The sequence below is a fragment of the Desmodus rotundus genome, chromosome 4 (assembly GCF_022682495.2).
Source record: "Desmodus rotundus isolate HL8 chromosome 4, HLdesRot8A.1, whole genome shotgun sequence".
NCBI lineage: Eukaryota > Metazoa > Chordata > Mammalia > Chiroptera > Phyllostomidae > Desmodus > Desmodus rotundus.
The window spans coordinates 9,790,990-9,814,868 of NC_071390.1; the positions used below are offsets into that span (position 1 = coordinate 9,790,990).

At 39.8% G+C, this 23,879-nt stretch overlaps 1 protein-coding gene across 1 annotated transcript in view; it reads left to right on the plus strand.

Annotated features, from left to right (window-relative positions):
* Positions 1–23,879, plus strand: part of PDZD8 (PDZ domain containing 8) — a 61,672-nt gene that overhangs the window by 15,652 nt on the left and 22,141 nt on the right. Inside the window, exons 2-3 of the mRNA XM_024555562.3 lie at positions 5,586–5,711; positions 11,994–12,096. Coding sequence (XP_024411330.3) covers positions 5,586–5,711; positions 11,994–12,096 — 229 coding nt within the window. The remainder of the gene's footprint in view (positions 1–5,585; positions 5,712–11,993; positions 12,097–23,879) is intronic.

Consider the following 23,879-nt stretch of genomic DNA (forward strand, 5'->3'; position numbering starts at 1 on the left):
TAGTAGATACTGCCCCGTAGTTTTCAAAGCAGTTATAATAGCCTGTACTAGAGGTTCACATCCTCTTCAACATTTGGCATAGTCCATCTTTTCATTTTAGTTAATGCCCATAATTTAAACATCAAATAAAAAAATCAAATATTACAGAAGGACTTAAAATGAAGATCAGCAATTACTTTTAAACCCTCTGCTTTCCTCTCCTGAATCACACTTTTCAGAAGCAACCATTTGTATAATAACTATTTCTGTTTCTAACACCTTTTCAGAGGCAGTGATTAAGAACACAGATTTTGGAGCCACACTGCCATTCCTACCTTGGCTCTACCACTCACAGCTTGTGTTACTTGAGCAAATTGTTTAACCTCTGTGTCTCAGTTTCTTCATCTACAAAATGGGGATTGATTGGAGTAACTGTAATGCAGAATTATTGTGCGAATGAATAAATGTGATGCCTTTCACATGGAAAGTACGCAGTGAATGTTAACTATTCTAATTAATCATGGTGTCACCTCTGTATTGTTCAACAACGACATTCAGCTGTTCTTGATGCAACAACTTTGGACGTTGTCTCTTGGTTGACTTGGTTGGCAGAGGAGGATTTAACTAAGTGACACTTCCTCGCCTTCCCTTCTGCCTTTTCCCAGTCCAGCTGTGTCACTGCTTGCATGTCATTCATTGAACTACATTCTTACTCATAAGTAACTGATGACATTTATGTTCTGTTTTAGAGTTAAATCTTCCTTGATTGGTCTATTATTTACGCTATAATGAAGTCTGTATCATTTTTAATTGCAGATCTGTCTCAGATGCAGATTCATGTTTTCTTCTCTGTAGTCCTATTTCAAACTATTTGTGCCATTCAAAGCAGTACATTCCTAGAGTCCAGTTCGAATTTTTTAAACTCTTACCTAATTGCCTTAACTCAATTTTCAAGATGTAATTGGAAAATTAACCTCCTCTTATTTTTCCTTCTGCCTATCCTACCTATTCCCCTTATTTCCCAGAGATCTTCCCGGAGCTTTCATCACCTGCCCCGAACTGAGCTTTTCTCTTGGCTTCCACACACCTGCCGCCTGGGTTTAGAAGATCACTGCTTTCTTGACTTGGAGCCACTGTTTTCTGGATTATTATTCTTTCTTGCTTTATGCCTTCATTTTGCTGGCATATATCATGCATACCTTGTAACTTTGTAATAAAGGATGCAGTGTCCAGCAGGCTCTTTGTTCTCTCCGAACCTGCTTCCTTTTCATTGCGGAATGAGGAGATACTCTGCAGCCGTGCATCACCAAGTTACCGTGAGGGTGGAGCCCCGCAGTGTATGTAAAACCCTGTGTGTCCTTGTCGGGGACCTTCATGAACCCATACACTGGGTTTAGAGTGTGCGTTCCAGCAGAAACCAGGGTGGTGATTAAATGAGCCCCAGGGACTGTAGACCAGGCTCTGCAGTTCCATTTGAGTTCTGTTGTGGACTGAATTTTCTCCTCCAAAATTCATCTCTTGAAGCCCTAACCCTGAATGTAATTGTGTTTGAGAGGGCCGTAAGAAGGTAATTAAGGTCAAATGAGGACATAAGGAGGGAATCCTAATTCATTAGGACTGGTGTCACGAAGAGGAAAGGCATCAGGAGTATGTGCGTGGAGACAAAAGGTCAGGAGAGGCCACAGCAAGAACGTGGCTGTCTACAGGGCAAGGAGCGACACCTCGCTAGAAACCCACTGTCCCGGCACCTTGGTCTTGGACTTCTAGCCTCTGAAACCGTAGGAAAATGTTTCTGTTCTCTTCAGCCACCCCATCTGTGGTGCCCTGTAATGGCAGGGCCAGCAGGATAGTGTAGTTTCCAATTTTGGCTTCAGCGTCTAATATCTGTGAGACCTCTCAAACTGTTTCCTATGTACAGTGTGCCCATAGTTGGGGGGTTCTTGTGAGGATTAAGTGAGCAAATACAGCAGTCCCCCAACCTGGAGGCGCCTGAAACGGCAGCTAGCACCAAACTCTTAACTAAACACTTACCACACACTGTGGCCAGAACTTGCAGTTTGAAGTGTGACTGAAAAACTGGTATAAATTTCTTTTCCCTTCTAAACAGTTTCGCACATAGATTTGTTCTTACATAGATCTTAGCAACCTCAGCGTATGATTTTTTTTCTTTCCTTATTAAGTCAATAACTTTAACCTTTTGACTGACAGGAAGCACTTTATGGCTTCCTTTTGGCATACTTGATTTGCTGACATCACTCTTCTCTTCCTTTGGGGCCATTATTAAGTAAAATAAGGGCTACTTGAACGCAAGCGCTGCAGGGCCTCCGCAGTCCAGCTGATGACTGAGACAGGGAGCACCTACAGCGTGGATACGCTGGACAAAGGGGTAACCCATGTCCCTGGCAAGACGGAGCAAGACAGCACACAATTCTATCACACTACTCAGAACAGTGCATAACCTAAAACTTACGAATTGTTTATTCTGGCATTTTGCATTTAATATTTTTGGACCAGGGTGGACTGCGGGTAAGTGAAACCATAGGAAGTGAAACCACGGATATTGGGGGCTACTCTGAGTGTGTTAACAGCCAGTACCGGTTATGGCAACCATTTAATAACTCTGTTTTTCATAGCCTTAACAGGGTCTGTACGTTATTGTAATGGGGCCGTGCTATTTATAATTTTGTTTCTTATTTAATCAGATAGTTTAACCAAACATGTACAAATTGAAGCAATGACAAGGAAAATTATTTCTGGGTAACGGGGTTGGGTCTTTTTTTAAATGGCTTTATGGAGATATAATTCGTATTCCACACAATTCACCTATTTAAAGCTTACAGTACAGTGGTTTTAGTATATTCACAGATGTGTGCAGCCATCATCACAATTTTAGAACATTTTCGTCACCTCTATAAGGAAACCCCATACTTTTCAGCTATCATCCTCCTAGCCCACATAATACCCCCAACCCTGAGCAACCACGGTATACTTCCTTTCTCTATTCTGGATTTTCTTATAAGTGAAATCGTATAATTTGCAGCTTCAGGGCTTACTGGCTACCTGTGTTATTTCTTTGAATATTTTTCCTGCTCCTCCCTCTATCGCTCTTCCTCCCCTACCCCTGGCCCTCCCGCTATGTGCGTGCTAGAGTACTTAATGGTCTCCTACATCTCTCTGAAGCTCATTTCTTCATTCTCTCTTTCCTCATTGTTCTTCGATTTGCATAACCTCTGTTGAACTGAGGATCTTGAAATTCACTGATTCTTTTCTGCCAGTTTATATCTACTGTTGAAAGCCCTTTCGGTGAGTTTTTTATTCCATTATTGTACTCTTCAACCCCAGATTACCACTTAGTTCTTTTTTTAATTAAATTTTATTAAAATATTTGTGAACATATTTATAATTGCTATTTTGGAGTCTTTTTATACAATGTAACACCGGGTCGTTCACACTGGCAGTTCGTGTTGCCTGGTTTTTTCCTGCCTTCTTGGCCATGCTTTCCTGTTCCTTTGTGTGCCTCATAATTTTTGCTGGGAACCAAATAGTTAATTTAATATATCAGAGCAACTCTAGGTACTGGTCCCTCTTTCCGGGGTTTATTACTTGTTTGTTTTTTAGGGATTGCCTGCACCATTTTAGAGAAGTCCACCCCCTGCCATGTTAGGTCTTAGAGAGTGTGAATGTGTGTATTTTCTTTATCTGCTTGCTGAACAAATAGCTTTATCCCGCTGCTTATGATATTATTTTATAATGGAATGCAGCCTTCTGATTTTATAAACACTTACAGCAAATGCCCCCAGGAGCATTAATAAACCCATATTAGACTGTATTCCCTATAACATTGAAGTCACACACCTGTGAGAAATTTTATTGAATTTTAACTTTATACTTGAACAGAAAAGTTGATGCATAAAGCAGCTGTGATTTAGCAAACTTGGATTATTTTATTCAAAGTTGCTAGTGTATTTAGTGCAGAGTGACAGAGTAAAATGTTCTCCAGAAGACATGAGGCTTGTATGTTAAAAGCACTCAGCTACAATGTTGTACTAACATAATAGATTTAGTTCCTAATTTTTTTCCTTTCAAAAATTTGGTGCGAATCTTTCTGAATCAGATGACTTCAAATGCAGGAACAACGGGACTTTGTTTCTCGTCTAATTCCAAGGCAGAAGAAGAGCACTGAGCATTGTAACCCTATTTATCTTTCCCCAAGAAGTTTTTCCTTTAATCCTGTTGTTTGGGAAACCATAAAACAGCATTTCTCCTCCTCCGTCAACACAGTGTTTCAGTGTGCGTTGTAGGGCGCTGTTCATATTTCTCGAATGTTTGTTTCATTTGTGGTGTTGGATTTTTATTCATCAGCTCAGTGAATACTTGAGTCCTGAGTGGGTGTGTGGGTGGTGCGGAGACTTGTGAGACCAGGTCACCTTTGAGATTTCAAGGCACAAAGGCACAGCGATGACTGGACTGCAGGGTGACGAAGAGTGACAGCGGTGCTGTGGCCTGCTGCAGTCGGGACCTGAAGCCCCTACAGAAAGCGTGTGGGGCTTGGATAGGCTTCGAGGAGCAGGGCAGACCTCCAATTGGTGCTGTCGAAGAACAGCTAGATCTCTACCAACTACATGTACAGATCTAATTGGCCTTATTCGTGAATCTGCAGTATCCACTCTCGCAAATAGAGGAATTGTACAAAATGGAAGGTTTCCATAGGGAGAAACACGTTACAAAAAGGATGTTTAGAGTCGAATATTTCAGGCAAGGACACCTTCTCTTAGGGAGGCAGGGGTTCTTCTAATCAGGCAGATTATCTCACTAATGTTGACCATGAAATTGCGGATTGGTTTAAATTTCCACTCATAGGAGGGCTGAAACTACAGTTGAAATGTCAGGAATTAAAGTCTTGGTGGGACCTAGCAAAGTGACTCCACTGGGGGCCTATGGGTTCTTTTTAACAGTGGGAATATGCGTGGTATCTTGTATGTGAGGGGACTAGTCACTATCAATTATATATATAATTTTTTTAAAGATTTTATTTATTTATTTTTAGAGAGAGGGGAAGGCAGGGAGAAAGAGAGGGAGAGAAACATCCATGTGTGGTTGCCTCTCGTGTGCCCCCAACTGGGGACCTGGCCCCACGACCAGGAATCAAAGCAGGAATTGAAGCGACGACCCTTTGGTTCGCAGGCCAGCACTCAGTCCACTGAGCCACACCAGCCAGGGTGCCATCAGTTACATCGTTTCCATAGACTAGCGCATTCTGAGTTGTGGTCGTGTGTTGTAGGAACACTCTTCCATCTGGTCCAGAAAGAATCTCTGTCCTGCCCCACCTGAGTTTCAGGGCCACCTGGTGGCCTCTAGATTTTCTTTTTCTTTGTTCTAAGTGTCCTACCTTGTCGGCGAGGGTATGCCACAGAACCAGGAGGTGCGGGTGCCACAGAGAAGGCACCGTTTGCTGCCAGTTACGGGGCATGCAGCAAGCATTGGTTTGGTTGAGCACTTGCAGTGTTAGGTGTTTTGTGTTGTTTTCCTGTAGGTAGGCTTCGTTTCTGTGCTTTAAACAGTGGTATTTACTACTCAGAAATTTAGACTTATCTTTACTTTTTCAGGTTTAAGCCATTTTTTCCATTCCAAACCGTGCAAGGATTTGAAGAAGATGAAGAAGAGCATATCCATATACAACAATGGGCACTTACTGAAGGCCGCCTCAAAGTTACATTGTTAGAATGTAGCAGGTATGTTCTCTGTTTCGTCATTACTGCATTATGGGAAAGAAAGTGCAGTGAGATGCATTTAAGCAGTACAGTGTGTTATCGGGAAATTCTTTAATCAAAAACTTCATAAAAATAGTCCTTTCCGGCTTGTAAAAAAATGTAAACCATACTTTAGAAAGCTTTCTGACAGGGAAGAGGAGGTTATTTGTTCTTCAGTAATTCCCAAAACTGTTCATAGCATAACTAACAGTTTTGAGAATTGTGTGATAGTTGAAAATACCCTGGAAAGTTGAAAAAATCAGGCTTGATTCTTAAAATTTCAGAGCTTTCTGAAGGGATCTCAGATATAATCTTGCTCAACCTTCTTACTTTATTTTGCTAGCCCCATAGTCTAAGCTGTGTTCATATTCTGAATCCTTATTACACTAGTCTTTTTACTTATGTTGACATAAAAACGTCCAACATGAGTGTTGGAGGAGAATTGTGGAGAATTTTTTTATGTGTTTATTTGAGCCAAACTAACAACATGCCAGAAGCAAGGTCTCAGATGCCCCAGAGAATGACAGTATTGCATTGTCTTTTATATGCTGGAATTAAGGAGAGAACTAAGGAAGATTACAGGAAGGTGGGAGAAAATGACGTTCCAGATAGTTAAAAAGATTACACTGTATACTCAGATGCCCCTTAAAGGTGGCTATGCCTCTGAGGGGTCTAAAAATGAGGATTACTCTAGCATTCACAGGTGGGCTAACCTAGAGGTACAAGAACAATGGACAGAGCCCACTTAAAGCAAAGATAAACCTTTTAATAGGCAAAGTCATGACTGCCCACCATGACCCTGTGAGGTTGCTTTGGTTAGATTTACACGGAACCCCTTCTTCATCCACTTGTTTCCTAGCACTGGTTACTAGTGTAACAACCAGAATGAGCTTTTCAAAATGGTGTCTAAGGGTCACTGTCTTACGTAATGTTCTGTAACGTCTTCCCCACTCCTCTTAGAACATAGACTCAAATCTCTGCCAGGGCCTGCATGCCCTCTTGACCTTTCTAGCTTTGTTCTCTGCCCAGCCCTCGCTCACGGTACTTGATCCACATACGCCTTTCTAAGGCAAGAGGTTGGCAGCCTCTTTCTCTGAAGGGCCAGATTGTAAATATTTTAGGCTTTGTGATTCATGTGGTCTGTGTTGCAACCACTCAGCGCTGCCTTGTAGTGTGAAAGCACTCAGGGATGGGCAGTCCGGGGACAGCTGGGTGTGGCATGGCCGTGTGTTCATAAAACTTTACGTAATGGATTTCGTAGTTCTTGTGTGTCATGAAATACTTTTTTTCCGATCATTTAAAAATGTAAAGAGCACTGGTAGCCCACAGGCTGTACAAGAACAAGCAGTGAGCTGGACTGGGCCCACAGACCACCACAGCTCACTGTCCCTGCCTCAGGTATTTTAAAGCACCAAGCCCCTTGTGTGGGCCCCGCTGATTGCTAGAGGTCCGACCCCACTTCCTGCTCCTGGAAACCAGCCTTCTTGGTTCACCTCAAAAGCTACATCCTTAATGTGTCTCCTAATCACTCCAAGTGCAAGTATACTGTTCTTGTGCTACGTTTCTATGACACTTGGTTGTACCACTTATTTGATACTTACCACTTCTATTTTTATTTCCAACTCATAATAAAAACAAGTGCTTGAGTACAAAGGTCATATTTTTGTACCTAGTATATTTGTGTCCTTACTAAGAATTAAGTTAATTTTGAAAAACTTAATGTGCTAAAACATTTTTGGTTGTTGTTTGTCTTGGAGTGACTCATTATTGTGCACCATTAGGTCAGAAAGTTGGTTGAAAAGGAATTCTTTTACCAAAGGCTAAATATACAGTAAATTTTATAAAAAGGAACTTCAGTGTATAGCAAAATGACATATACAACAAAACGTGGCTCTACACAAGTCTGAACTTGAAGTTGCTGAGCTAGTGTGCTATAGTAAGCCTAAGTACTAAATATGTAATTATAATTTGGGCTAGTTATATTAATACTCAGAACATTCTTCAAGTGGCCTGTGTCAAGGGAAATTTTGAACTGGTGCTCTCTTTCTTTTTGTGAATTTCTTGCAGATCCACAAGCATCAGAATTATACTTACTGGATTACCTTTTCCAAAATAACTATAGCAACTTCTAAACATTTGAAGGGCAGTTTTGCACAAAATTTTTTTACTCTGCTGTTGTTAATTGCTACCTACTTACTCATCCACCCATCCCCTAACTGGTAAAGATAGCCTTGACTGAGATTCATCCATCCATTCATTCATCAAACTTAACCTGTTGTAAAGCTTTGAAAGTGAACTTTCCCAATGAGGAAAAAATTGGAAGTATTCATAGAAAACAAACTTTATTGAAAATAGGGAGTTGTTGTACCACTGGGAACTTTATGCTTCAGGACGCAACATGAAGTGGAAATAAGACTGACTTTTGAATTGGAAAGTGCTGTCTTTACATCCCAGCTGTGTACCCTTCCTGTTTGTTGTATGTTCTTAGGCAAGTGACACATCTGTACCTAGGCACGGCCAGGTCAAGGATAGGTGGTAAACCACAGAGCCTGCTGCCACATAGTTAGCCTTCAGCAAATGGAGTTTCTACAATATTATTATGCCTAAATGTAGTCATTATAGTTTTTTATCACGAAGAAAAATCTTTAAACAAACCTGTTCTTTTTTGCATATTTCATTGTGAGAACAGGAATTTGACTTTTCTTAATTTAAAAGGGCCTCAAACAGTAAAGGGAGCTTCTTTCCTAATTATTTGAAATAGAGTTTTGAACTTCCCAATTAAAAACTTGGGGATGGGCCCTGCTGGTGTGGCTCAGTGGATGGAGTGCCCGCCATCGAATGGAAAGGTCACTGGTTTGATTCCCAAACAGGGCGCATGCCTGGGTTGCAGGCCAGGCCCCTGGTGGGGGTCTTGTAAAAGGTGACCCAGTTGATGTATCTCTCATGCTGATGTTTCTCTCCCCTCTCTTTTTTTCCCTCTTCCCCTCTGTGTAAAAATAAATAAATAAAATCATTAAGAAAAAAGTTTGGGAATGGAAACACAATTTTATTTATAAAAATTGGTTCTAGCATTGTTTTTTGTGTTGAACTAAAGTTGATTTTTTTGAGTCCCTGAATAACTCAGTTGCCGTCTTCGGCCATACCACCCTGAACGCGCCCAATCTCGTCTGATAAACGCAGTTATTGTATTTGTAGGGTTATGAGAAAACTAAATTATTGCACATTTGTGTTACTGTCATATTATTAAGACTATTTTAATTTATAATCTTAAAGGATTTGAAGTATTTTACAAAGAAAGCATATGCCCATGTGCAGTTAAATAGAAGGTAATTAGATTAAAAACAACCATGTAGAGAAGATCAATTTTCTAGCAGCAAAGGATACTTAATGGATTATTTAGCTTTCATTTGCTGATAAACTGAGTGTGTTCTTCAGGGGATAAGAAATTTGGCACCAAATTCTAGCTCAATTTATAACATCTTTATGTGACATTTTATGTATCCATTTGCATAATGGTGACATTTTCTGTTCTTTGCTTTTCTTTGGCTGGTTTTATCAACCAGTTATATTTTAAAAAACAAACTAAAATTCTAGTTAGTGAAGGCAAAGCCTATAATGTTTTGTTGTGTGAGAGTTCTGCACGCCACAAAGTGGTATATTTAGGCTGTAATCTGTCCTAATTATAGATAGAAGATTCTAATTAAGGTCAGTTCTTTACTGAGCCACACTTACACTATTGTAAAGCCTGTAGTTTCTCAGCAGCTTTTAGAATGTTGTTTTGTTTAACTGGATTCCAAAAATAAATCACTTAAAAATTTTTTAAGGTTAACACAAGTACAGAAAATTACACAAGTTGACATTCTACTCTGTTACCAAGAGTCCTATCTTACTGCCCAATTATCTACTATCAGCACAGACTCAATGGATTTCTGTATTTTTCAATGGTCACAATTCTTTACTATTCTTAATTATTTTGTGTGTGAATTTTCCCTGAGTTGGCTACTAGGAACCCCTTCAAACTGACTATGTATGCTTTTGTATGCATCTGTATGCTTTGTAGATCTTTCTTTTTTTTTTTTAAATCTTCATTACTTTCTGGTATAACAAGCTATTCCAGGTTCATTTTGTACCTTCTCTGCCACAGTCCCAGAATCAGCTATTCTACCAAAAAGCCCTGATTCCTTTTAATACAGAATAATACTAGAAATTAAGATCTGAGTATTGGGTGGTTCATTGCTACTTCATACATTCATCGGTCCCCTCAGTGGAGAGCTGTGTATATACATGTATGTATAGACACTTACACATATCTGCATACATCTACACAATTTAGAAATCCTCAGTCCACCTGATACTCCAACTCCAGTTCATCCAAGGATTGTTCCCTGCCTTGGCTGCTGCTGCCGCTTTCATAGTTTCCTGTCCCTTGAACCCTGGCTCCAGTAACATCGGCACCTTTACTCATTTGCTCAGTTCTGTAATACATCTCAAATAGTTCCAGAGTTGCTTTATTCATAGAAATCCAGAAAACATACTTACTGGAAGGAAGTCAGAATTTATTTGCAGTCTTCTCTACACTACCCAAGATTGAGGGTGTACGGTCGAGGGCTGTACAACCTACCTGCTGCATGAAGAAGTTTCGGTCAACAGTGGACCACATCAATGATGGTGGTCCTGTAAGATTATGATGGAGCTCAATATCATGGAAATAGGAGGGCATGTGGTTCAGGAGGAGTTTTTTTCTCTGATGGGAGCAATGTCTGTGAGGCTTGGCGGTAGATTCCCTCTCGCTCACAGCACCTCGATTTTGGGTGCACAGATCACACCCCAGTCAGTCGGCCATTGACCTCGATTAGCACAGAGGAGCCTGTCCCCCATCACTGCATGTCAGAGGACTAGAGCCCTCCCAGATCTAGCCTGATGGTCTTCAGAGTACTTGCTGTACATTCTTTGTTGAGACTTAAGGTCCCTAAGAAGGACACAGGTCCACATGATTTGCAAAATATTTTCTCCCATTCTGTGGATTGTCTTTCCGCTTACTTGGTGGTGTCCTTTGAAGCACAAAAATTTTAATTTCAGTGAAGTCCCATTTATCTATTTTTCTTTTGCTACTTGTGCTTTTGGTGGCCTATCTTGAGAAACTGTTGCCTAATCCAAAGTTAGAAAGATTTTACATTTTCTCTTACATTTAGGTCTGTGACTCATTTTGAGTTAATTTTTTTGTTAAATTTTGTTATTCTTTTTAAAAACATAAAAGTGGTGACATGAAAAATACAGGCTAACTGACGATTTCAAGGGAGGATTCCAAGAATTGTGCTTTCTTGTTCCTGAGTCCTGAGAAGTAATCTCGTTGGGGAATTTGGAAGCGCCAGCCCTGCGCACCGCCTTCTCTGCACCGCAGTGAAGGCCCTTCGGTAGTTTGCTCTTTCGGACAGACGGTGGCAGCAGAGCTTTGCTAAATGAAAACTCTCGTTCTAAATAGTATTTCATAATCGTGAATCTTAATATTTTTGGCACTAGCTTGTTAAGCACTGTTTAACAAGTGTGTGTGTGTGTTCATAACTAAGTGTATATGTGTGTTCACAAGCAACTCTATTGTACTGTTTTGTACCTGTTTAACTTTTATAGAGATGCTATTACAGCAGCAATTTTCAACCTTTTGTATCTCATGGCACACATGAACTAATTACTAAAATTCTGCAGCACACCAAAAAATATGGGTTTTTTTGCAAATCTAACAAGAAAAGTAGGTATAATTTTGTTTAATGCACAATGGATGGCGATTATTGTGTTATTTTTCTTTACTTGACAGTCTCAGGGAAAAGAGGTCGGTGCTTCTAAGTAAACAGTCAGGTGCTGAATGTTTTAAAAATTCTTACGGTACAACCATTGAAAATCACTTCTATAGGCATTATTCTACAACTTTTTAAATTCAACAGACTGACTTGAAGATCTGTAGCTCTCGCTATAGATCTATGTAGCTCTTGTACAGATACCCAGTCAGTTTGCGTACCTCGTTAAAAGATGCTACTTTCTGTTTGATTTCGCTGCCCAAAAACAGCCTGTCCTGGAATTTCACCTAATTTTAGCTTTACTTCACTTTTCCACTAGAGGGTGTACCAAGTATTTGATTTAACTTTTTTCTGTTATCAAAATTATAATAGTAATGGGATAATTTATTGCTTCGTGCTTTAATGGTCTGAAAGAAAAGTTTTCGCGCACACCACGGTGTAACAGCCTCTTCGTTGTACTGTTATGCTGCAGGCTGCTCATTTTCGGATCCCATGACCGAGAGGCAGACATTCATTGCACAGTTGAGCTGAGCAGCGGCGTTTGGGAAGAAAAACAGAGGAGTTCTATTAAGACGGTAAAATTGATTTGCATATCTGCTTAAAGCTTGTCTTCTGTAAGCATGCTTTTATTAATATTTCTGTATTCCTACTTATTTTTGGTCATGTATAAATAATTACAAACGGCTTTTATTTATTTGTCCTATTATAGTACAGTATCAGTAGTGAAATGACTCACACAAAACTATGTTATTCAGATTGTTAGCATAAGAAACTTAATCTAATTTTCCTTCCAGAACTTTAAAATTGTTTCACAGGTATAGAATTAGAAATAATTCTAAACACCTTAAAGAGCATATAAATTCAGAGCATTCATTCTTTCAACAGATATTTGTGAGTGCTTACTTTGTACTAGACATTGTGTTATGTGCTAGGGAAACAGTTCAAGACAAGAAAAGCCCCGTCTACGCTCCCATTCTGCTTTAGCTATGTTTTTGTGGTGCTAACACAGGGTAGAGGTTTGGCGTGAGGGGTCCACGAGGAGGCGGTGACCTACACATTATAGGATGGAGGAAGAACAGAGCAATAAATGAGTAAGTCAGAGAAGTGAGCAGAGAACTTTCCAGAGATTGGCCAGGACGATGAAGAAAATAAGGTTATGGCGAAGGAGTAATGCATTACAACAAAGGAGATCCTTTAGATCGGTGATAATTAGGAAATTCTCTAAAAAGGTGACACTGGAGTAGGCTTGCCAGCCCATGACCCTGGAGCAGATGCCCAGTTAAGTTTGAATTTAAGATAAACAGTGAATCTTTTTTTTTTTAGTGTAAGTCCCTTATTTTTATTCACTGAATCTGAAACCTTGCACCGGAGGTGAAGCCCAAATCATGAGGAAGAGTGAGTCCTGGGGAGAGTTTGGGGGGATGAAAGACTTTTCAAGCAGAGGGATCAGCAGAGGTGAAGGCAGGTGTGTTTGCGGAACAGGAAGCAGGCTGGTGTAGCTGGAGCACGGTAAGTGAGGTGGGGTCATGTTTAATCGTGTAGGGCATGACCCAGTTGTATAGGACATTGAATTTCATTATTTGTGGTGGGATCGTTTTCAGATAAAGAGTGACAAGATCTTGTGTACATTTTGTAAAAAATTTTCTGCCTGTGTAAAGAAAGGATTATAGGAGGTTAGAGTAAACCTAAAGAGAGATCAGTTAGGAGGCATCCAGGTGAGGTGTTAATGACTTCAGGTGGTAGCCGAGGAAATGGAAAGGAGAGAACAGATTTGGGATATACAAGGTCTGTCCAGAAGGTATCCAGTCATATAATATGAAAAATAGAGACGTTTATTGAACAAAATACAAGAAACATTGTGCATAGGACAATGATACCTCAGTCCCCTTCCAAGTAGGCACCTTGGGATGTCACATAGTTCTCCCAGTCGCCATCAGCTGCCCCATCATATTTTCCTGAATCTCACTGACAGTCTGAAATCTCTTCCCTTTCAAAGACGATCTGAGTTTTGTGAAAAGTCAAAAGTTGCAGGACCCCAAATCTGGGCTGTAGGGGGGCTGAGTCACCTGGTTGATTTGCTGTTTTGCCAAAAAACTCTGCATGAGACATGATACATAAGTGGATGCGTTGTCGTGATGAAGCTGCCTATCACCAGTTGCCCATTAGCTGTGGCGTTCTGAATCATCCAAATAGTGTCCGTGAAGGAATATTCAAGCTTAACTCAAGATTTGATGCAGATTTGTGGCTCAACTCAGCCATTTTGAATGTGATGGCCACACAGGACACATGCTCACTCAATGGCATCTACCACCCCCAATGACTAGTACAGTAAAGTTGTCATTGTTCACATGTGCATTCCAGTCCCCTTGGCTGCCAGGTTACATCAATGTTGCACAAAGTGTTCTCATTATATTAACAAGGGCCGGATTTTTTCCAGACAGACCTCTTACTTTTGGTGTGTGAAGGACTTCGCACACCAAATGTCTTGTAAGAGACTGTCTCCTAAATGGCAAGACTTTTAAAGGCTTTTAAAATATTTTAAGTGATAGAATTAATAATAAATAAAAACTACTTGATTCTCAACATGTTTCGTTTGGACTTGGGTTTTGGGTTCTTAAATAAATAAAAATTGTGACTAAATATTAGTTAATTTTTTTCCAAAGTTGAGTTGGGATTTTCTGAATGCTCTGCATAGAAATTTTAATAGGAATTATGATACGATTCTTGGAATTTGCATAAATCTAGCACACTATTAAAGATTCAGAGCATTTATCAAACTGTTGTCTGCAGAATTCCTTTTATAGCCCATGAAGTTTTGCATTGGAAATTAAATCCTAGAATTTTATGTCTGAAGTAGAAAAAAAAAAGTCTATGCCATAAAGGCACCTGCAGCCTGTTTTTATTTTTTAAGCTTTATTGTATATACCAAGCATGTAACTGGAAATACTATGGGTTTGGTAATAATAAAACTCCAGGAGTGCTTTTGGAATTCCCAACCCTCTCTGGGGTTACTTCTGGTCTTTTTAAAGGTAAGATCCACTTAGCACATCAATAATTTTTTTTTGCAGGAATAAATCATAGTGATATTCTTTAAAGATATATTTAATCACTTAGGTGTTTTGCTGTTTCTCTCACATTTAGCTCTTGGTGGTAGTATAGCCAATTATATGATTATTTAGCCAATATTCCAGAAAACTGTTCCTCTTTTATGTCTTTAGTATGCTGATGAATAGGTACTTTTGAACTGTATTTACCTAGCTGTTTTATAGTAGTAGTAATGTGCCTTTTGGTATTTCTAGAATAGTCTGTTTTATTCCTCATAGCATTTTTAAAAATCGCAATTGTCAATTTTTAAACAGGCCATAAGCATGTTGTCATGCTCTTGAAGAGCATGACTTTTAATGGTTATGTGGTATTTTTTATAGACGTTCCCTTGACTTTTGGGTTGTTTCCACTTTCTTTATGTGGTAACTGTTGTGAACATACGTGGAAACTGAGCAGTGCGAAATTCTTTTGGAATAAGTAATGTTGGTCAGGGTGGGAACACAGGGAAAAGTAACACTAGAAAGGGAGGGTTGGCCGACCCACGGTGTGAATTTGTGAAGTGTTAGGGAGCTATTGAAGATTTTGAACATGGGAATGGCATGGTCAACATAGTGGTTTTTAGGAAATTCTTCTCCTTTTTGGTGGTCGTTCACGCTGTTTTAACTTTCTTTTAAGTTACATCTCAGCCAGTTTGAAGCAGCTCCTCAGAGGAATAAAATAAGCAGCTTTACACTTTGTACTGAAATACAGAAACATGCGAAAAAACATTGTTTTGTCCGGGTGTGAAATAGTCATAACTTGCCATTGCTATTGGCATTTTCAGTTCCCCTTATATGGGATTAGACAGTTTTAATATTTCATAGCAAAGGTTAGGAAGACTTTAATCTTGTCATAATTTTTGATCTTAGCATATGTCATAGGTAGTTTTAGAGAAATAGCTCTAGTTACTGATTACATCTGGTGTCGAAAATGTCAGCAGCAGTTAACTGTCTTCAGGCACTAAATTACGAATGTCTGAATTTAATAACTCTAGGGGGAGAGTTAGAGTGCTCTTCAAGAATACATAGAACATTGCAAAATAGGGTTTGAAAATTTGGACTGTGTTACAAATTTGGATAGGAAAAAAGGGCGTCATTAAAAAATAAGTATGCTAAATTATTTGGGTAGTTTGGGAGCTATCTTTTTATAAACACAATCTTCAGGTTTAAATTAGCTTTTTAAATGTTGAAATTTACTCAGTCACTAATTTCAGTGAATATGCAGAATGAAAGAAACTTGATCCCTTCCATATTTTAAATATCCCTTTGTTTTTAAAGCACCGTAACATACCTTATCGTGCCATTAATAGGGGAAGATCGGTAATAGATGGAAAGCTTTAGATTTGTATTATTTGCACAAATGTCGAGGGTGGGGATGGAGCAGTTGTAATGCATTAGCAAAATCTGTTGAATGTGGCTTAAGCAAAAAAGAAACTTGTCTTGTGTGATGAATGAGTCTTGGGTTAGTACGGACTTTCTTCTCCATCATCCTTAGCATGGAGATTTTGTTCTCGTGGTTGCAGAACATCTAACGCACCCCTAGGTGTCCATCTTTCAAGAGAAAGGATGAGGTGTAAGGCATGCCAGCCACACAGTCAGTAGGTTTTGCCCTTTCTACATTCTTTCCTGGAAGCTCCACCCAGGATTTCCAATTAAATCTCATTGGTTAGAACTGAGTCATATGGCCTCCCCCAGCAGCAAGGAAGTGTGGAGAATCACTGTAGTTTTCCAGACTTTGTAGAAGTAGAAGGTAAGAGAAAAGGGTTATGAATGCCTTTTAGGTGATCATTCCGTGGTCTTGCCACAAGAAAAGATTTAATCTATTTGATGACTTTATTTTTAAGGGAATTTTTCTTAAATTGGGGTATCAGGGAATAATTGAAAAGAATAATTTAAAAAGCTTGCATAAAGCTTACTTTCTTCCTTGTTAGAAATCCACTCAGGTCAGTGCCCGTTTGTTATCTCCCTTGCAAAATAAAAGAACACACAGGCGAAATCGTGCACTGTGTTTTTCAGACTATAAGATGTACCCCCCCAAATTTGGGAGGAAAATGGGGGTGCATCTTATAGTCTGAGTGTAGCTTACATTTACATTGGTGAAATATTATGTTACTTATGTTATTAAATATTTTACCACATTTTTTGCTTCAAAAATTTTTTTCCTATTTTCCTCCTCTGACACCTAGGTGCATCTTATGGTCTGAAAAATACGGTACTTTGTTCTTTAAAAATAATAAGGAAAGATTCCTCATGAGAATCCTATAAAATATGACAGCTGAGTTGCAAATAAATTGGATATTAGGCTTAAAGAAAAATTAGAGGATTATCTTACAAGAGATGACACGGTCAAAACTAAAAATATGTTCACCTACACCAAAACAGACAGGGCAGGGTGTTTTCATCCCGTTGCCATATGCAGGCTTGGTGGTGATAATTTGCTTCCCTTTCACTAAGGAACAGATTTAAGGAGTTCAGACTTTTAAAAAGTTTCAGTCCACGATTGATTTCAGTAGGAAAACTCTAAAAAACAACTATATATCTCTAGAACTTACAGTGTTCTCAAAATCTACAATAAAATTCAACATGTTTAAAGCATACATAATCATTATTGTGTGTGTGGTAAAAGAAACAGACCGTATAAATATCACATAAAAACACAGCATTAAAGAGAGAGATCCTGAGTGTTACTCTCCCAGAACTGGAGTTCCCTCACCACTGACCACCCACTTGCTAATTTACCCTTAGTTCCAGACATGAAAATTCCCAATGAGTAAATTGTTCTTTTCCCTTACCTTCTCTTACCTGTTTCAGCCATCCCGCCTGTACCACCTGTGTCATCTCTTCTATCATTATCCACACTCTCTCTTCATTCTTCAAACTCATTGTTTTGTTCTTGGTGCAATCTGGAATGCTTGAGGCCATTTGGGGACAAGAAAAGACACCATGAAAATAAGCTATGGAACCTCTGAATATGGAGTTCTGGGGCAGAGGAGAAGGCATTGGGGCCAGCTGGCACCCGGCTGTTCTGTCTAGTTCTTTCCCTTGGGCTTCATTTTGAATAAAAGGATGAAATGAGTTTCAGTTTTTAAAAACAAGCTTTTCAATGTACATTTCTGATCCTGATCCCACTTCCTCCTTCCAGCCTATACCACACTCTGCTCTCAGACACTTTGAAACAATTGTTCTTTATAAGAGACCAGGTCTTTCCTTCTGTGATTGGAGACAGAATGCTAAAGATCCACGTAACTATTAAGTCAGTACAATCGCATAAGTATGTCACTATCAAAGACGAAGGAAGAATATGGATTTCTTCCTGTTCGGAAGTGGAGACGGAATTAGGAACCGTTTGGGTCCCTTGGGTATACACAGTAGATGGGCAGAAGAGGGCTCCTGAACAGACGTGTGCTCTGTGTAGACAGCAGCAGGAGCGCTTCAGGTCTCACATAGCCTCACGTGCAGGTACCAGGGGGACTGTGGTGAAAAGCATGGGATGTCATGGTACTTCCGACCTGCCTGAAAGATAAGTGAAAATCCCTGAAGCGCATTCAGCTAACAGTTGGGGAGAACCTATAAATAATAATTTGGAACTCTTTGGGTGTATCCTTTCAGTGGGTTCTATGGTATCAATTGGCAGTTTCCTGTTGGCAGCTGCTGAAGGCTTTAGATGGCGTCTCTGCACCGAAACTGGTGAAGTCAGAAGGATTCACCTCCTAGATTCTGGACTTTATCTTTTCGTTTGACTCAAGTGACACTTCTCTTTCTCTTCAGTGCTGCTTCCCTCCTTTTCAGAAGGATCTGATTCTGAGAGGTAAATCATTTGTATCATACTTCCTCTGTTCTTTTTGAACATACTCTTGCAATTAAAAAGATATTTGAGGAGATGATGCCTAGAGTTTGTGAAATACTTTTGCCGTATACAAAGAGTCATTGTCTTCTGACTGTAGAGTCTATACTTACTTGTTCCATTAAATCCCATACTTCTACCAAAAATGGGACTGTGAATGGTATTCTGGTAAATAGGAGACATTTCGGGAGTGGTCATAGTGAAGTCATTTGGGGACAGAGGCAGGGAGAGCTCTGATACTATGGGCAGCTAGGGTCTGACTGGAAGGGCCTTCCTAATAAGATTAGCCGTGTTCAATTGCCCGAGACCGAGCCCGATTCGGAGGCAATCTGCCTTATTACAGAATCAAGTGAGTCTCCCTTTACTTACAGAGTAAAGCTTAGGGCAACTAGGAGAGGAAAAGTTGGTAGAGAAAAGGTAATCAGTTGGGAAAAAATACATTGGGTTGGCCAAAAAGTTTGTTTGGTTTTTTCCATATTATGGCTCTAGTAGTGCTTAGTTGTCTTTAACTTCATTCAAAACAATTTTGTTAGGTTGTATTGTGACAGCTGTCATATCAGCATACGTTAAAAAACTATCAAAATTGGTGAATTTTTGTGTATCCATTTTAATACTGAAGATGGAAAAAATACACATTTTTGGCATGTTATGCTTTATTATTTCGAGAAAGGTAAAAACAACTGAAATGCAAAAAAAAGATTTGTGCAGTGTATGGAGAAGGTACGTGACTGATAGAACGTGTCAAAAGTGGTTTGTGAAGTTTCGTGCGGAAGCTTTCTCTCTGGACAATGCTCCATGGTTAGGTAGACCAGGTGAAGTAGATAGCAACGAAATCAAGACATTAACTGAGGATAATCAACATTATACCACACAGGAGACAGCCAACATACTCACAATATCCAAATCAATAAAGTTATTGGTGAAAATAAAACACGTTTTTTTATGGCAAAAACCATATGGTTTTTTTGGCCAACATAATGTAGGAAAATCATTCCTGTCTAATATGAAGATGCTAAACAAGCATGTAGAAGGAACGGAAACAGCAAAGCTTCCCACATCACCTGATAGATCTCTCTTAAGGATTTGGGAAACAGTAAATTTGACTAGGTGTAATATTCTGAATTATTCAACATTTCGTAAGAGTAGGTTCATAAAATTAATACACTTATTTAAAAGCCATGAGATTCTTCTCAGAGAGAGTTATTTGTGTATTTCAGGTTTCTACAATACAGGAAACGTGTAACAGCTGGATCAGGTGGGGAGAAATAACTAAAATTAACATGGAAGTGAGATAGCCATATAAAGATAAGTGGATGGGAAAAAATTAGTAGTCTTCAGCTGAAAAGGCAAAGGTGGGTGAATGATTAATGGAAGCTATAAATACAAAAAGTAAACAGTAGGCTAATCAACAGATTTACTGAGCAGGGAACTAAGTGTGTGAGGCTGTGAATATAACATTTCTGATGGTATCGGATGATAAATGCAAAAAGGAGGGTACTTGAAAGGTCTTCAGTAATACTTACACTGCAGACTTGCTGGTAGACCTCACAGGGGCACAAACGTGCTATATTCGTATGGGAATGTCCTGGGGAGTGGGGGGAGGATAAGTGATCGTTTTGAAATATAAACCTGACCCTATCAACTGCTTCCTTAAATCTCAATGGTTATTTATAGCTCCTAAAATAAGGACAAATTCCTGATACGGTGTAGAAAGCCTCCTCTGGCCTCATCTCTATTTCTTCAGCCCCACCGTCTACGCTCCCATTCTGCTTTAGCTATGCTGGCCATCTTTCACTCCTTCATACTCGGCATACTCTGTCCACTACACAGCCTTTGTACGTGTGTCTCCTTCCCCCAGCCCAGGTCTCCACGTGGGTACCTATACCTACCCCTGTTCTTCAAGTCTCTGCTGTGCAAGGCCTCACCCAAGGGCAAGCCACTCCTGTGCCCTTCCCCTGCACTGTCATGAGAAGGCTTACCTCTACTGACTACGTGTCCAGAGCTTTGCTGTCAGCTGACTCTCAGCTGGGGGTGACTACGTACAGCTCTGGTGGGAAGTGGGTGTGGGCTAGAGAGGCCAGGGTGCTCTTCACCTTCTCCTCCGCCTTGGACAAGTCTGGCAGCCTCTCTTTCTCCTCCATGACTCCATGCTTCTCACAGGACAGGCCCACCCTGCTTCCAGCTTCTGCCTGATGTGCCAGCCCCTGGCCTCTACAAATACACACCCTCCCTCTGTCCTTCCAGCCCAAGGTTCGTGTGAGATCTGACTGTTGCTGATATTTGAGTTGCCTTACGGTCCCTGTTTGGTTCTCAGTTCTTCCATCACTGAATAGACCTTTCCCTGTTTTCAAGTTCGTCTGTTTTCTGTTTCATCAGATCCTGACGCAGCAGCCAATCATCATCATTCTGGGAAACTTTCCCGAATGAGCATGAACCTCTTTGGTAGTACTTATCACAGTTGGGAATTCACATTTATGTTTGTATGAACATTTGATCAGTGTTATTTCCACCGGTATCTTCCTTCACAGCACATACGATGATTGCTTTGGCTCACAGCACTTGGCATTTAGTGGGTATTTAATAAATGTTTCTAGGAAGACAGGCTGGCTGTCTGGCCATGAGCCTACATTTACCCTCAACCCTTTTTCTTTCACACATTCAGGTTTCAGCGTGACTTAGTCACACTGCTCTCTTTTTCTCCCTTCAAGCTGTCTCTGATTTATGTCTCAACCAAGTAAAAATGTCTGAGTTGAGGAAGTCCACAGGAGGAGATTTTTACTCAGTATTCCTGTTGTTGAAAAAATAACTTAAAATCTTGTTTTTAAAGTAAGGAGTTTAGCCCTGGCTGGTGTGGCTAAGTGGATTGAGCGCCAGCCTGCAAACCAAGGGCCACTGGTTCAATTCCCAGTCAGAGCACATACCTGGGTGACTGGCCAGGTCCCCAGTAGGGGGTGCGCAAGAAACAACCACACATCAATGTTTTTCTCCCTCTCTTTCTCCCACCCTTCCCCTCTGTCTAAAAATAAGTAAATAAAGTCTTTTTTTTTAAATTAGGGATTTTAGTTTATAAATGTGATAAATAATAATAATTATTATTATTTAATAATTCTTTTGATGTCAATGATGATACTATTATTAAAGACATCAAAGGAACCTCTAACTCTGTGTGTATAGTTTAAATAAAATGACTGAGTGATCTATAATTTTACTTCCCTTTTAGTTTTGGAGAGTTTTTGAAGCCTTACTGGTTATCTATTTAGATCTGTCTACGAATTGTTGAATGTATATACAAAGAGTCTAAACGACTCTAAAAGAGCTCCCTAAAGAAGTTTGATTTCCAGTAAGAACCTCCCAGACACACACATTTATAAGTACATTAGGCAAGTTGCTTCCAAGTTGGCATTTTGGTGTTTGTTTTAGGCCAGATGCCTTGCAGATAGCATAGTGGTGCTTCTATTTAATCATTTGCCATTTACAGTCTTAATCTTAGCAAAGGAAGAGAAAGATTAGAGCAAATACAGCTTTTTTGAAAATGTCAGTCTTTATGAAAACTCTGGTTTAGTTCAGTTTCATAATATTTGTGAATACAGTAGGGACTCGATAAATTTTAACCACAGATACTGTTCTATAATTTGGCTTCTTAAATAAGCTAAATGTTTTTGATCTTTAGTAGTAAATCCTATGAGGTATTTCTACCCTTAAAGTTTATCTTAGTTGAAAATGAAGAATGAGGTTCTCGGTCTCATATTTTCTAACTGTATTTAATATGATCTTGAAATACTGTGTAAAGAGTAGGAACTTTGGTTCAAATGTAGAAATAACAATGTTCCAAAGTAAACAAGTATAAGGTACCGTGAGTATGAGAAAGAAGAAAGGAGTGTGAGGTGTAAGGCAATGTGAATATGGTCCTTTCCTCCGAGGAAAGTAAGCAGTGAGGAAGTAAGATCAACAGAACAATTACCCTCAGTGTCGCTATCAGCATATGAATGCTCTAAGAGTCTCAGGATAAAGAACTGTGAGGTTCCAGTGATGGGGATAGCATTCTTTTGGGAAGATCGGGAAAGAGTATGTTAAGGAGCCAAGGCTCACAGTACTAGGTCTGTCCAGAAAGTAGCCAGCCATGTACTATGAAAAATAGAAACATTTATTGAACAAAATACAAGAAACATTGTACATAGGACAGTGACACCCCAGCCCCTTCCAAGTAGGCACCTTGGGACCTCACACAGTTCTCCTAGTCGTCGTCAGTCTGCCCTGTCATATTTTCCTGAATCTCGTGGACAGTCTGAAATCTCTCCCCTTTCAAAGGTGATTTTAGTTTTGGGAAAAGCCAGAAGTCACAGGGCACCAAGTCTGGGCTGTAGTGGGGGTGAGTCACCTGAGTGATTTGATGTTTTGCAAAAAAACTCTGCAGGAGACGTGATACGTAAGTGGATATATTGTTGTGATGAAGCTGCCCATCACCAGTTGCCCATAGCTGTGGCCTTCTGAAGCATCCAAATTGTTTCTACAGAGGAATTTTCAAGCTTAACGCAAAATCTGATGCAGATTTGTTACTCAACTTAGTCATTTTGAATGCAACAGCCACACAGTACACATGCTCACTCAATGGTGTTTACCACCCCACTGACTAGTGCAGTGAAGTACATGTCATTGTTCATGCATGTGCATTCCAGTCCGCTCTCCTTACATTGGGGACCAGTTACATTGATGTTGTGTAAACTGTTCTCATTATATTAACACTGGTTGGACTTTTTCCAAATAGGCCTCGTATACATGCAGAGTTTTGAGATGGTAGGGAGGACATTTCAAAGTGGAAGACATGGAGTAAACCCAAATAAAAAGGGAGAATATTTTAATATGTTTAGGAAACAGTGCATTGTCCGAGTTGGCTAAAGAATACAGCAGCGTAGGAAGATCATGCAAAACAAAAATAAAATCATTGGACCATATCATAAAAGTACTTTTAAGTAGCAGGCTAAGAAATTTGACTCTTACCCCAAGACAGTAGAAATAATGGGGGCTTTTAGAATGAAAGTGATCTCATCATAATCTATCTTTAGACAGACTTGGCTCTGGAATTTTAGTCTTAGGTCACTTCTTGGCAGTATGATCTTAGGAAAAGTCCTCAAACCCATCCCATTCCAAGTACAGTACTTTATTCCTCTGTAAAATGGGACCAGTAATGCATCACATGGTTGTATAAGGAACAAGTGACATTCTGTAAATAAAAATACGTAGCACAGTACCCGGCATATAGTGGGTAATAAATAATACGTTTACCAAGTCTGGTAGCAGATGGGTCCAGTCAAGAAGGATTTGACAAAGGGAAGGCTTCAAATAGGAGAGGTGAGGGGCAGTGGAAGTCTGAACCAGGGTGGTGGCAGTGGAAATGGAACATAGAATCGGTGTGGCTTAGACAACTGGAAGC